Source organism: Convolutriloba macropyga, chromosome 13 (assembly GCF_964194025.1).
Source record: "Convolutriloba macropyga chromosome 13, txConMacr16.3, whole genome shotgun sequence".
Taxonomy (NCBI): Eukaryota; Metazoa; Xenacoelomorpha; order Acoela; family Convolutidae; genus Convolutriloba; species Convolutriloba macropyga.
Window position 1 is genome coordinate 15560804 of NC_134480.1, and position 15276 is coordinate 15576079.

Below are 15276 nucleotides of genomic sequence, written 5' to 3' on the forward strand. Positions count from 1 at the left end.
AGTCGAATAAAAATGCGTTTCTCACAAGATTTGGATCCAGCGGTCTCATCATAAATAAATGTGAATTGGATTTGGTCTCATCGGAAATATAATGAAAAGCGGGTTGATATATGGGAGGTTACCGTAATCGCACACAACAAGGCGAGAAAACCCAGAAAATTTTGTCTCGTGTCCAAAACAACTAGTTTCCCATTTGAAGACGGTTATTTATGGGCCATAAAAAGGGTTTATCAAAGCATGTTTATTATACTTCAAGAGCATTTAGACCACAATGAATCTTCACTCATTTTCGGCAATAAAACTTAAGTTTTGACTAAAGAATAACAGAGTAACTAATTTGGATTGATGTTAAATGGGCTGCAAATAAAACTCAAGCCAAGATCTAATTTTGTTCCAGGAAACTCCAGGCTAATTTTCAGAACCCGCTTTTAAATTCGAAAAAAACAAGCGTTGGTCATTCTTTTTTTTTATGTTCAATTAAATAAATTCCATCAAGTTTTGACCTTGATCACGCAGATTTTTCAACCACATGTTTGGATTAATTCAGCTCACATGCTTTCAAATATTTACTTTAGACCATTCACCTCCAAATGCAAATTTATTTTCTGTCTGCTTTTAACAATTTTTTGCGCCATTTTTACTCATGCAATACAATACGCTTAAAATTTTTCGAGTCGCACAAATTTTTACTTGTTTTTATCGAGATTGCGTTCTGCGTTGAACTGCGATATCCTTAATAAATAAACCTATCAAGCTGACAAATTTTTACTTTGCTCAAAATCAAAATAACTTCAAATTTTCGAGCCAGCATTTAAATAGTTTTCATAATGCTATTCTGAAATCCAAAATCGTCAATGACCGTAGCAGACCTCATTAAAGAGCTTTAGAATTCAATTCAATCGTACACCCCCCCCCCCCCCCTCCAACATATTCAAATTTTTGAACTATCTTCAAAATAAACAGCGTTTGACTGAAAAGACTTCGTGCCTTAACAGAAAACAATGTTCAATGAATAAAAAATATCATTTTTTCATATCACCGAAGGTTGACCTTTGGTAAAACCCTATTGGTCTCATTTAAATAACTAAGTGAAGGTATTTTGTGGCTGTCAATTCGTAGACTGAAACCTGAAATAGCCGCCATGCCTTTTCACTCAAATCTAAATGTTAAAATTCCAGTTGACTTGATGTGAAACAAAATGTGAGGTCTTCTATTGGTAAAGGTCAGTCAGGTCGCGTATTAATGTTTTCTTGGTGAAAAGAAGAAATGTATGAATAATTAGATAAACTTTAAGAGACAAGAATGTCAACACATTTAGAGCAATCAAGTTTGTTTTAAGGTAGGAAGAAAGATATTAATCACAAACGAATATCAAATATCAAAAGACATGAAAATAAAACTACTACTATAACAACTGATATATATCAAAGCTTCAGTCCAACTAAGCTCACAAAACTAAATTTTAGAGGTCACAATGAAACATCTGATCAAATTCCACTACTTCGGGTCACAACAGGAGAAACTCCCATATTCCTGGGTACAAAACTGTTCGAGTCAAGGTTAGATTGCATGTATAGGTTTGGTTGGTTGTTAACTCGATGCGAAGACCCACCCGCATAACATGTTGGTATGGTTGGAGTCTGGCTAGCAGATGCTGCGACTCGCTGTAAGTGTTCGTAAATTGTGGTCGGCTCGGCCGATGTCACTTGAGCGAAAGATGGCGCAGTTTGAGGAGCTTCTGTAATTTGGGCACCTTGAAAAGTTGGGGTGTAGAGAAGGTTATTGTTGTAACTTGCAGTGGTACAGCCCGGTACTTGGTGGACTATCGATATCTGGGCAGGAGCTCCTTGCATTTGATGTCTGACAAAAACGGAATCCAGATACTGTTGCGAAAAGTTTCCACTTGAAAGATCCATTTGAGGAGCCGGGTGCGCAGTTTGGGTCACATTCGGGAAGCAGGCTGCAGTAATTGGAACATTAGGAAAAACTGGGAAATTGGGCGTATACCTGGGTGCGGCTCCGTTCTCGGAACTACTGGATCCCCCGCTGTCGGAATTGGAAAGAGAACCACTGCTGCTATTTCTGGTCTCACGGAAATGTCGGTCCCTCATTCGTTTCTTCGGATGTTTAGCTTCCTCTCGTGGACTGTTCCCGTTACTTCCTGAAGATACAGCTGAGCCCAGTTGTTCGTGCATGGATGCCGACTGCGTAACCTCAATCAACGGGGGCATAGGAGGCAGTGAATTCTGGGCATCGGACAAAACACCCTCTTCCGTTTTGTTCGACGGCGATGAATTCCTGGAATCAGTCGATTGGCTCCCACTGCTGGGTGATTCTTCTGATGCCGATGCGCTCTGTTCACCCAATTTCATGTTGTTGCAGTTGTCACACAGACTGGACGCAGAGTCAGAGGCGCTCTCTGGACTACGCTCTCCGGAGGACGTCGAGGAATCCGATTCCACGGGCTTGATCTCATGTTTCTCATGTTGAGGTCTTCCGACCTGTTGCTGATGGTGGTGGTGGTGATGATGGTTGCCATGATGATGCATAGGGTGGTGGTGGTGGTGAGCTGAATTATGGTGTCTTTTGTCTCTTTGGCCTTTCCTGTGTGGTTGCAAGTAGGGTCTTTGGATACCATGTGATGGTCCGGGCATCATCATCGTCTGGTGCGAGGAACCAGCCGAACTAACTCTAGACGATGCTGAAGAGCTCGAATTGTTCATCATCATTTGAGATATGAGATCTGCACCAGGGTCGGAATCACTTTTGGGTCCCATTTCCATCGACATTAACAGATTGTTCAGAACACTCAAATTGTCAAGCCTGGATTGATAGTCAAAGTTAGGATCTGTAGCGCAATTATTTATGTTCCATGATCGCTCACCATTCAGCATCTTCTGAAACATCGTTTCCGATGCTCTGAGATAATTGGATTCGGTTACTGGATGCTTCAAAGATTCTTCAACAATTGTGTCAATCAGATCTTGCATAGTTATTGCACTTTGCTCGGACGTAGCTTGTTGGGACTCCAATTCAGCGGTTAGCCCGGCAGTGGACGCTGCCTCTCGACCACAAGAGGAATCCCGAGGAGGGCTGAAAGTATTCATATTATTGGCAGCAAATAGCTCGGTGAAGGGTCGAGCCCACGTGACTTGCTCGCGTGACGTCGAGGGGGCAGCACAACTCGTCGACGCTGACAACTCGGATTCTGAGGATGCACTCATTTTGTGATCCCACTTAAACCAACGATTTGACAAACTTTGGATTACAAGTGTAATGATATAGATGGTTGAAAAGGACAAGTAAAAGCAAAAGGTCCGAAATCTGTATTTTTAAAATTTGATGAGAAAATTTAGCTACTACTGTAGCTTTTCAATTTGCTCGGATCAGGTCTTCGGGAGGCGTTCGGCGAGGGTCAAGGGTTCAGAGGGAGGGGGACACAAATAAACGTAACTTCTGTGGGCGTATCACATGCGGTATCTCTTTTCTTTCGCCTCTTCAATTCAGATCCAAAAACACAATCTGAAACAAAATAATAAGAAAATCTGGGCCAAATAAACAGATAATGAAAGCATTTTGATAATTGAAGGTTTGATTAATTGAGCAATTTCAAATTTAATTTAAAGTTAAACTTCGCTGACTTATTGTCCTCAAGGAAATTGTGAAATGAAGCACTTCCCGTTGAACAACTGCTCTTTTCAACGCGTGATAGCAAGTCGTCGGGAAGTGGTTTTGAAGGATTTTCGGACTAAAAACTAACAGTTCAGCATTTTGAGATGAACTATTTATTTATGCAAAAAACTAGCTTTTGAGGAGAGAAAACTGTAACACTAGACCATTCAGCTTAATTTGCACGACAATGCAAATGAGCTCTCAATTGAAATGTAACTAGTTTCAGAACCGACTGTTCATTCGATTTCAACTGTTCAGTCGATGGCTTCAAAAATCCGCTGTTTTCCTGACATGGAAACGTTTCATGCCATCATTTTCGTTGTAGCACACATTCAAGACGCCAGTTGCGTATTGATGTTTGCCTTAGTTTGTTCAATTCACAATAAACGGAGGCAAAAAGCAAAAATTTTCCTCACTCCTGAAATGATGCTTCTATCACCAAAGTTTAAACGGCATTAAACTTTAAGCAATGAAGCAGTTTCAAAATTTGACAATGCAAACTGGTTAAAATTGTGAAAACAATTCACACTGGACATGAGACTGCATATCAGTATTTGGAACGAAAAGGTGCTGAAATGAAAAAAACAACGGGCAAAAATTAGATCTTTCGATAAAAGCAGATTTTTGAAAAAAATGAGCAGTACCAACGTAATCGTGCAATAACCTGAAAACTAATACTATTGTTAACTGACTGTTTGCAAGTCAATTAAAAGTAAACAAACATAAACAAAATGTTTTACTTCCAATTCTACTGAATCGAGGGAAAAACTAACTTCGAAATTCGACTGAAGTCAATTAATAATTTAAGTTAATTTTATATGGAAGTCAGTTTAACCAATGTATAAAATTAAATACTCAGAACAGCATTAGTGAAGCTTTTTAACAATAAAATTCGGAAAACTCGCCCACACAAAGTTATGCCATGTGCTGCTTTGGCAATTTTAGTTTTAAAGTTCAATTCTATTTTTAACCAGCAGACAAAGTCGTCAGAAATGTAAACAATAAAAAGTTCTCTCCAGACTTCAACTACGCTTTGATGCTAACTAAAAACAAACAAAATTTTCCGAAAACCTTAATAACAAGAAACTAGCAGTAATGTTTTTCCTCGTCAGAATAATTACAATATTGAATTGATATAATCAATATCGGACCATCAGAATCTAAGAGGGTATAAAATAAATAAACAGATCTAGTTCACAGCACGGCAGTCAAATGTTGAATGAATTAATGGAATGCACGAAAAAAATCCGATAAATTAGCGCCATTTTTGGAAGATTAACCATTTTCAAAGATTTAACCCATTTCTTAGAATTAAAAGATAGACTTGGAAACCACTGCAGAATTAAAGTTTTTAAGGCAAAGTAGGGTTCTCGGGGGATTTCTCCTTTGGCTCTCAACTAAAAATCTTTGAAACTTAAACTTTATTCACGCAAAATTGCTAGTTTTTTGGAGGTATTAACAGTGAGGGCATTTATCAGTTCTCCAAAATTAGTGGATTTTTGGTTCATGGAAATTTGTTCCAAACAGTGTCAGTACAGCGGATTTGAGGAGTGTTTTGAAATCATAGATTATAAAAACGGTCTTTTCGCTTGAAGATAATCAGTGAATGCTAACAAATTGTCAAATTAGAGAAAGAGAAAACTCAGGAATTTTAGCACGAGTCAGAATTCTTAGCCCGAACAGTACTAAAATTTTGAAGTCTATTTAGGTGAATTCAATGCTTCTTTAATTGTGTCTTTGGCAGTAAAAAAAATGTCAACAATGACGTCTGGCTGCAACAACCGTATAAAAGAAATTCATACTGAATGAATGGTTCAAAATTATAAAAATAGTATTTGATCAACTGACATCTGCTAGCAGAGTGCCTTAACGTTGCGATTACACCACAATCTTACCACAATTTAGCTTATCAATTTCAATGATTCTAAGAATTAAAGAATCAATATGATTCTATGAATTTCAAATTGACTCAAAGAAAACTCCTAAATACTTGTTCTTCTGTTATTTTTAGCATACTGTTGAAAACAACTTCAACATTAGAATTGTCCTGTATTCGGGATCCTTATTCAGCTAACGATTTTTAGCATTAATTACTTGTTCGACTTCTCCATTTATTCACACTACTGATGTAATCAGATGCTTCGCCTTCTGTACAGCGTGTAACTTAAATACTGGTATCATATGCAAACAGAATTACTTCTGGTGATTTACACCAGAGTGCTAGGTCAATTATAAACCTAATGAACAAAAGTGGGCTCAGAAACTATCTTTGAGGTACGCCACATTTGAACTCTTTCCAGTTTGAGCAATGAACATTTATATAAACTGTTTTCTAAATATCAATTAAGATTGGAACCCATTTGAATTTTTCCCCTTATAATCAATACATTTCCAGTTCATCGAGTTCAGTGCATCAAAAAGACTATGTTTACTTCGAAACCCAATCTGTTTCACCACTTTCATGTAATGGTAGACGTTTTGCTTTTTTGGTTTATCTGAAAATCGCCGATTCTGATTGATTCGTTTAATGAAGAAGGTAAAAAAAACTAAATTTTGTTAATCCGGAAAATTTGAGATGACCATTCCAAATAACTATGCAATACCATTACTTTATACCCGCATGATAAACACATTTGTATAAAACCAGAAACTCATTTCGACCAGTGAAATTAAATTTAATAAACATCACACGTTGTTAGAGGGTTGAGAGAGAACAATCAGACGCATATTCTGTATATGATAAGTATTACATTGCTTCGCAAGACATTGCTTCTTGTTGAAGTATAATTTTCTGGCGAGATTAAGACTTTGGATCGAGAAAGAACAAGAGAGAGAACGGTTCATAGGTTCATAAGCAATACCCAAGCTTGATAGCTAAGAGGAGTTGGTGTACTGGTTGAGACACTGGGCTAGTAAGAATTTTCCTGGCTCTAGTAAAGAACCATGGGCTTATTTTTAGGGCATACATAGACCCCCCCCCCCCCCCCCTATTCATTTCATCTAATTCATTGCTTATAAGATAAAGCTTGTTGAACACATGACTCCTCTCTAACTTACAGCTCTTGCATCCTGGAGTTTAATCTCTAAATATTGTACCTTTTGCCTCAAACAAACTGCAATATTTGTGTTGCTACTACAAAAAAAAACAAAATACTCTTCAAAATTCGATCAGGCAAAATGATCGACCAAGAAAAATCAACCAAGACAACAAAGTCATTCCACACAAAAGTTTTACGCAAGAGCAAAATTCAACATATGGACAAAACCAGATTCAAATTTCCCTTAAAATCATACTGCAGACAACCCGCTTCAATTGCTTAATGAAAATGGCAAAATTTGGGATCCATTTTTAAACCCTTTTTTGCCAATCTCAAGAACGACGATGATTGAGAGAGATAGTGCAAAATAAAATGAAAGAATATTGATATTAGAATTATTCAGACACAACAATCAGAAATTGTTTCTTCGCAGATTGAACATCTGAAAACTTTCAGTTTTGATTGTATAAATTCACAGTAATTTGGAAACCATTATCAGGCTACAGAAAAAGCAAAATGTACATTGAATTAAAAAATTCCAATTTTTTTTCAATAGCAGGGCAAAATTTAAGGACGTGAAAGGTAATCACAGACTAAGAGGTACATGACACGAATCTCATTTTGTAGGTAACTTTGACACAACTACCACTAACTTTCGTTTCCTACCAAACGCTTTGAATACAGCGAAGAAAAACGGCTAATTGGGAAAGAATGATATTAGAAAACAAAGCAAACCAGCTGAAAAAAATGTAATTATATGACAGATACGCATTCGGCTCCCCAGCGAAAACTACACTTTGTGTAAACTGAAACGCACTTTTGTTTATTTTATTTTTCAAATAAATAAAAATCTCGTCGGTTGAACACAGCTTAGCGTAAAAAAATGTCATGCACGGAAAAACGGACAAATTCAAAATCAACAAAGATGCAGTAGTTTTTACTCAGCTCGAAAGCTGCAGTTATTATAATACGAAGTGTTTTGATAAGAAATGATACTATCTTCTAGTTAACTCTGCTTGAAATGAAAATGATAAAATCCGAAAAAAACGGACAGCCTGGAAAAATTAGAATATTAACGCATTAAAACGGACAGCCTGGAAAAATTAGAATATTAACGCAGCTCTGCAATTTCATCATCTATAAAATAGTTAAAGGAATTTAGTTAACATGAAAAACATCAGAAGCGCAAATCAACTTACAATTTCAGAAGAAGTTTTCGGAAGTTGAAACTGAAGAAAATTGTAAATCGCCATTAATTGTCTAATTTAAGTAAATGATCACTCAAATTTATGTCAAAATGGAAAGAGACGTTGAGGGTAAAGCCAAAACAGTTTATGTACAAGAATACTGCATTGGCTAAAGTAAGAATCTCAAAATGAGCGAACGCGATTTGAAGGATATTTAGAAATAGCAACCCTGAATGAGAAATGTAAATATTTACACAACAGCCCAAAAGACTTTACCAGGACTTTAGGATAGTTGAGTTACAAATGAAGAGAGAAATAACCGAGTTAAAGGAAATTTATCAGAGAATTTAGGAACGAAAAATCTTTGCTGAAGGTTAAGCAAATATCAAATTGGGGGTGTGTGAGAGAGCTTTGATGAATAAAATGCACTGACATTCACACAAACAGTTGCGAAAATAAACGAAGTTTTCCTAAATATCGGTTGAATTCTAATTGCGAAACTCAATTGGTCACAGTTTGATCAGTATAGCTGGCGGTCAAACTATCAAATCGGTGTTTCAAATATCTGAGGCAAATTACGCGTACTTGGTACGTCGTATAAATAGTATATAACTTAGTTATATTAGCAATTTGCCGCGTGCTGTTATAACTTGTAATAAACGAGGCTTCAAATAAATTCTGAAAGTGAAATTGGCTGGCGTAGTTATTATAACTTTAGTGAATAATAATGTTTGTGAGTTCAATTGGTTGCAGAGGTCTTGGAAACTGCATTGACTTGTGCAAGCGAGATTCCTCAAATTGACGATCGTTTGAACTGTGGTGGCGCCTAGAATGTAATAATACCATAAATGGAAAGCAGCAGTAGTAGTTGCAATGGTAGTATGGTTGGTGGTCGCTAGTGTACTTGTGAGAATAATATATGTATATGTATAAATGCTGCTGTCCAATAGCGTTTTGTTTAATTCTATGCAATCGATGGTATAAATAATGCGCGTATTTTTCTCCTCAACCGGCGCATTGTAGTCAAATCTGAGTTTGAACAAACGACCTTTAGAAAGGGAGAAAAATTTAGAGAACATTTTGCTACTTCAACCTCTACCACCACCACCACCACTACCATTACTATTGTATTATATGCTATGAACATATAAATATACAACCAACTAACAACCAGCTCTAGACCATATGTTCTATTCGGTGGTGGTGGTGGTGGTGGTAATATTCCACTCTCAAATTCGACCACCTACAAACCGAAAGTTTCTAAGGTCGATACACTATAAAACTTCTAATTCTGTCAAATTTTGAAACTTGACATTTGCTCTTAAGGTCACGCGTTACGTTGATGAAACATCAACATCTTGTGAGAATTTCAAATTCGGCTAGTTGGGAATTTTGGCGTGGTTTCAATGTTATGAAATACATGGAATAAGTCCTCCCTCCTCCCCTAGATTTCCCCTTCCCTGTTTTAGTCAGGAAGCATCTTGTCCTTAGCACTACATGTAATTCGTTCGGGGTTCATTTCAACAGATACTTTCACCCCTAAATCACATCCCTTCACGCCCCTCAATCTAGCCGAAACCTTTTCAAACAGAAAATGAAGTATCGAAGGTGAAATTTCTGGCCTTTCTTGAACTGCTATTTTGAAGCATTCGTCAGCGAAAATTGATTGATTGATTGGTTCTGAAATTGTTCAACCATTTAACAATGCAGCTCAATTTAGCTGAAAGGCCAAAGTTGAAAATTGCAGAACTTTCATGTATTTATGAACAGTGCAGATTAGACAGATCTATAAAATTGGAGGTGGAATAAACGGCGGATTAGAATAGTGGAAGATTGGATAAATGGTGGAACAGTGTGATGACAGTAGAAACGGTGGAAGGGTGCTGAAAATGGTGTATAACTCTCGTGGAAGGAAGTCAGGTAGAGGGCTTTGGGACGCTCGGTCTTCAAATACGAAAACTCACTGTTCCTTAGATCTCTCAAAGCTGAATATTACCAAAAGCGTACAGCACACATTAACAAGCGCTTGTGCCCTCAACAACTGCCAGAACTTGTGTTAAAAAAGTTGTCTACAAGAAAATTTAAAAATTTATACCTCAAATCAAGATGTTGAATTAAATGAAGTTAGGTGGAATATGGCGAGCTCCAACAAAAAAATGAAAAAAAAACAAAATCCAATGTTAGGGTGGAAAATGGTGGATTTCACAGTCTATTTTGAAAGTTTTATTCGTTACTGAATTTCGGCTAAGAGTGTCATCTAGCAATGAACGGAAACACCTCCAGTCACCTCTTTGCTATGATTATTTGCATATACATTGATTGATCACCAGGTCGAGTGTGTGTATTTGCCTTCGTTCTTTTTTACACCATGACGAAACTATCAGCCAATAGTTATCCACAACCAATATTGGCCGAAAATGCGTTAAGCCGACAGCAAAATTGGGGGAAATCTAATCGGTAATCGATTAGTTTTAAACACTTCAATTGATCAAAAAGGGGGGGTTAATTGGTCGTCCTGAGAAACTGTACTTTTCAACTTTTTAGTGAAAGTCGGCAATTTTTTAAAATGTCGGCTAAAACACCATCGGTTAATTGGATGGTCGTCGCGAAAAATACAAAAATATACATTATCGAACGAAGCACAGTTGAACACTTTTACAATTTCTACTCTTGTGTCCTCTACGACTTTCAAACTGCAACCAACGACTTGGAATAATTAAACTCAGTCGGTCGATCGCTGCTCGTTCGGATATATGTAAGTATAAGAGCTGAATTCTAATGCTGCTTTCTCAACTTGTACTATGAAACAGAAAACGGCAGAACAGTTTAAGCCAATCAACCGCTATCTACAAACCTCTCGCTTCTCTCATATACAAAACATAGAAAGATAGAGATATAACATCAAAAACACCACAACCTCTAAAACCACCACCACCACCATTACCATAGCTCTTTAAACCATTACAAAGAGAATAAAGGCACTTTCAACAGCACACCACGCTCAATTTGAATGTGAATCACGTTGCTTTCTTTTTCAATCTACAGGCAGAGCGAATTAAAAATTCAACAATTTTTAAAGGTGAAACCGAGTTTGACATTTGTAATTTTCATCACAAAATCTGCAAAAGGCACCAGAGATCATTTACAAGAGAAATTTTAGAGGATAAAGTAGATAGATGTTAGCAGCAATCAATTATGCAGATTAAATTATGCAAGCTCAGACATGCAAAAAGACGCCAACACATGATTTATCAAAGAGGGGAAAAGCGCAGATACGATGCCTTTTTGTAGCAATTTTGCAAAAACGCCGAGCTTTAAGACAGCGAGTTTACAACTAGTACCCAATTACGAAGGTCATAGTAGACAATGATCTCTTAACCCCCCCCCCCCCCCCCCCCCCAAGCAAGAAGCACAGCTCTTTTCGCTCCTCAGACCAATCTCAATTTAAAACCCCGCTAATGAGAAACTAATTACTAATTGTCTAGCGGATGGAAGATTAAATTGAAAGACAAAAAGTTGAGGCAGCAATTATACTTGCACATAAACAGGGTTTGCCCAAAACCGAGCACTTTTTTATTCATCAAAATTAACAAACAGTGGGCTAATCGATGTTTTCTGTTATCACTCGTTCTATTTAGCCGTCCTATATCCCCTAAAAATATTGCTCACCTCCTAACAAAAATTATCTGTTTTCGTTCCATTTTCACGCAAGCCCGACTTTTTTATGAAGTCAATCTTGGCAGATTGAACTTTTTTTGCGAGATGCAAAAAAATACAGTTAAAAAGCTCTAGGAAGACTAAACTTTATACTTTTACTCTTTCTAAATTTTGTCAAAATTTCGCTTTCAAGATCTTTTCAAGCCACACGAATGAAAGACCAGACAAAATTGAGTGTACACTCAAACTCCAACACAGACCATGAAACTAACAAGACGTCTCGTGCCAATGAGTGCATTGCACAGAATATTCCAACAAACCTCTCAAAGTTGTTGAGTTGACAACTTTCAAATTTTGTCAGAGAAATCGTTGAGTATCCGAAAGCAACTTATATGCATCGCAGAAAATTACTTGTAATGTCTTCACATTTCAGAAAGATAACTGTTAACACACATGCACACAACATACACACACACACACAAAACATACAAACACAACATACAAACACAACACACGCACACACACATACACACACGCACACACACACATACACACATACACGCACACATACATACACACACAGAGAAACACTCATAGACACTTCACACATTGACACCGAAAAACCATACAAACCAACACACAAGACATTTTACAAAAAAAACCAACCCAAAAAACTTTTAAATTTTGTTTTTGGCAATAGGTCAAAACTCCAGGTTCGTCACTAATCATTTAGCTCCTCTGTTTTTTTTTTGAAAACATATATTCGGTATTTCTTGAGCATAGTGCGAAACGTAATTAAATTGAAAATCTCGCATATTTGTCGTCAGTGAGATTTTATAACAAACCAGTTGAATTTTAGATTTATTCAAAGCCAAAACTTGTAGCAAACAATTTTTCTATTTTTCAAGTTTGCTGACACTTTTGGCCCTCTGCCTCTAGTTTTAACTAACAGTTAAAGAAACCAACTCTGTCAAACTAGCTCACTTTCTTTGTCTGCTACACACAAGTACCAATAATATTACAAACAAGCAAAGACATACACCCACACAAGCACACGCATACGAAGAAACAAAAACAGACACCAAAAAAATTGTTTAAAATTTTGGGCATCTGATCTTTTCTCAATGTTCATCAGCGTTCGTCTAATTTCTGATTGTTTTAACCGGACTACTAATTCTGGGCCTCGCGGAGAATTTGTATCGGTAGTGGTGAAATAGGAAATTTAAATGAATTAATTTTTTTGAAGCTTTTCGAAAACCTTTGTCATTTTTGATGTTTCATGAGCATATTAGGAACTTCGGTTTTTTAAAATCTTGTACAAGTATTTTCAGAGAAAATTAAGAGTTTTGGCTTTTGACGTAACGGAAGCCGCAATTTGTATTAAATGAAAAGTTGTAGTTTTTCTAAATTTCATTATTGCTGAGTTTTTGCCCTCTGCCCCTTATTTTATTTAAAATTTAAAGGAACCAATTGCCCTTTATCATTTTCTATGAGACACCTCAAAAAAATTATATACACGCACACACCCCACCCCACACAAGCTCATACACACAAACAAATAAATACCTCGCCACAATTCGTTTTGACATCTGATCTTCACTCAAGGCTCGTCACAATTGATTCAAGTCTTGTTTCTTCCTCAAAAACTCTTTTTGTTAATTTTAAAGGCAATCGTATCATTAATAGTAAATTGACAATTTAGTTTAAAATGAAATTTTTGAGAGAATTTGAAATTTTTGTCATTTTTGATACTTCATGAGCATAAACGGCCGAATCGTTTTTTAATCTTGCAGATTTGTTTGTTACCAGCTTAACTTAAAAAACTATTCAATTGTTTAAAGATTTATTCAATAAGTAATTCACTATTGAGCGATAAGAATCTTTCCCATGGCCAAAGAATGCAATAAAAACTATAGTAAAAATGTAATTTTTCTTTTAAATTTCCAAAATAGCAGAAAACCATCAGATTTTGCTCAAAACTCGTTTTTAAAAAATAATATTCCAAAATGCTATCAGAACAAACCTTAAGCTAGAGCTATATCAAACCTATAATCTAAGTAACGCAAACACCTGCTTGACACAGCGGCTCGCGAGCAAAAATTTTTCTCGTTGGCAAACAAAAGACTCACACCAGAAGCTCTTGCTCTCCAGAAAGAATCGTCATGGGAACTTGTTTCGCAATTAGCACTCAAACAACTTTTTTGTTTCAAAAAAAAAATCCGTGTTTCATTTCCTGCTTCAAAATTCACTCAAAAAAAATTTGTTTAAAGATAATTCTCCAATATTCTTGTTGGAAAATACTCAATTCTTTAATTTAGAATACATTTACAAGCGCAACTTGCAGCCAATTTTGAATAATTTTCCAATTTTTCAAAATTTTGGAGATTGAAAATTAAAAGTTACGTAAATTGTTTTATCTAGAAAACCGCTCAAAGACTGGAAGGGATCAGTTCGAAGAGAAACTTCAAAAAACAGACAAGTGAGAAATAATTTTCTTACAAAGTTAAAAAAAAATTGTTTTACATTTGCATTAAAATTTTCAACCTTCGGATCCAAAAACTCTCACTCCCAAACTCTGCTTTAATCATTTCATTCCTCTAGAAATGAAACGCGTTTTTTTAAAAAAACTGAGTTGTTTGAGTGCTGAATGCAAAACAAGTTCACATGACGATTCTTTCTTTTCATTGCATTCTTTGGCAATTGGAAAGATTCTTATTGCTCAATAGTGAATTACTTATTATTAAATCTTTAAACAATTGAATAGTTTTTTTAAGTTAAGCTGGTAACAAACACATCTGCAAGATTAAAAAACGATTCGGCCGTTTATGCTCATGAAGCATCAAAAATGACAAAAATTTCAAACTCTCTCAAAAATATCATTTTAAAATAAATTGTCAATTTACGATTAATGTGATACGATTGCCTTTAAAGTAACCAAAAGAGTTTTTTGAGGAAGAAACAACCAAGACTTGAATCAATTGTGACGAGCCTGGAGTGAAGATCAGCTGTCAAAACGATTTGTGGCGAGGTATTTATTTGTTTGTGTGTATGAGCTTATGTGGGGTGGGGTGTGTGCGTGTATATAATTTTTTTGAGGTGTCTCATAGAAAATGATAAAGGGCAATTGGTTCCTTTAAATTTTGAATAAAATAAGGGGCAGAGGGCAAAAACTCAGCAATAATGAAATTTAATAAAACTACATTTTTTTATTTAAAACAAATTGCGGCTTCCGTTACGTCAGAAGCCAAAACTCTTAATTTTCTCTGATAATACTTGTACACGATTTTAGAAAACCAAACGTCCTACTGTGCTCATGAAACATCAAAAATGACAAAGGTTTTCGAAAAGTTTCAAAATAAATTATTTAATTCATTTAAACTTCCAATTTCACCACTCGAACGATCTGCTCTGAGAAATTAAAGAAAACAAGCAAATTATAAAAGTAACAAAAAATTTCCAGCTTTGATTTTCAGTAATTTTTTGTTTGATTTGATGTTCATTTCTTGGAACTGTTTCTTTTTGTCTCAAAAGTCATGAGAATACTGAATTCATTAGTTCTGATGAACTCAGAAGAATTGTTTGCAAAACCGACTTTAGAATTTAGAAAAAAAATTGCTACATAGGATATGTAAGACATAAATTGCCTGAAGTCTTCGCTTTTCCATATTTCTTGATACCGAGATAAAATGGTTGATTAGTTATTTTGTAACCAGCAGAAATCA

At 35.9% G+C, this 15276-nt stretch overlaps 1 protein-coding gene across 3 annotated transcripts in view; it reads right to left on the reverse strand.

Annotated features, from left to right (window-relative positions):
- Positions 1-1269: 1269 nt before the first annotated feature.
- The window catches only part of LOC142351960 (gamma-tubulin complex component 4-like), a 119330-nt gene continuing 105323 nt past the window's right edge, over positions 1270-15276 (reverse strand). Inside the window, exons 9-10 of one of the 3 annotated variants that reach the window (XR_012760984.1) lie at positions 7910-8723; positions 3235-3522 (exon numbers count right to left, since the gene is read on the reverse strand). Coding sequence is in view for 2 of the 3 variants with exons in the window: in XM_075404251.1 (XP_075260366.1) it covers positions 1488-3224 (1737 nt within the window). In the remaining variant the exon portion in view is untranslated. Of the gene's footprint in view, positions 3523-7909; positions 8724-15276 lie in introns of all 3 variants that reach the window. The other 2 variants (XM_075404251.1, XM_075404250.1) reach the window with 2 other exon arrangements.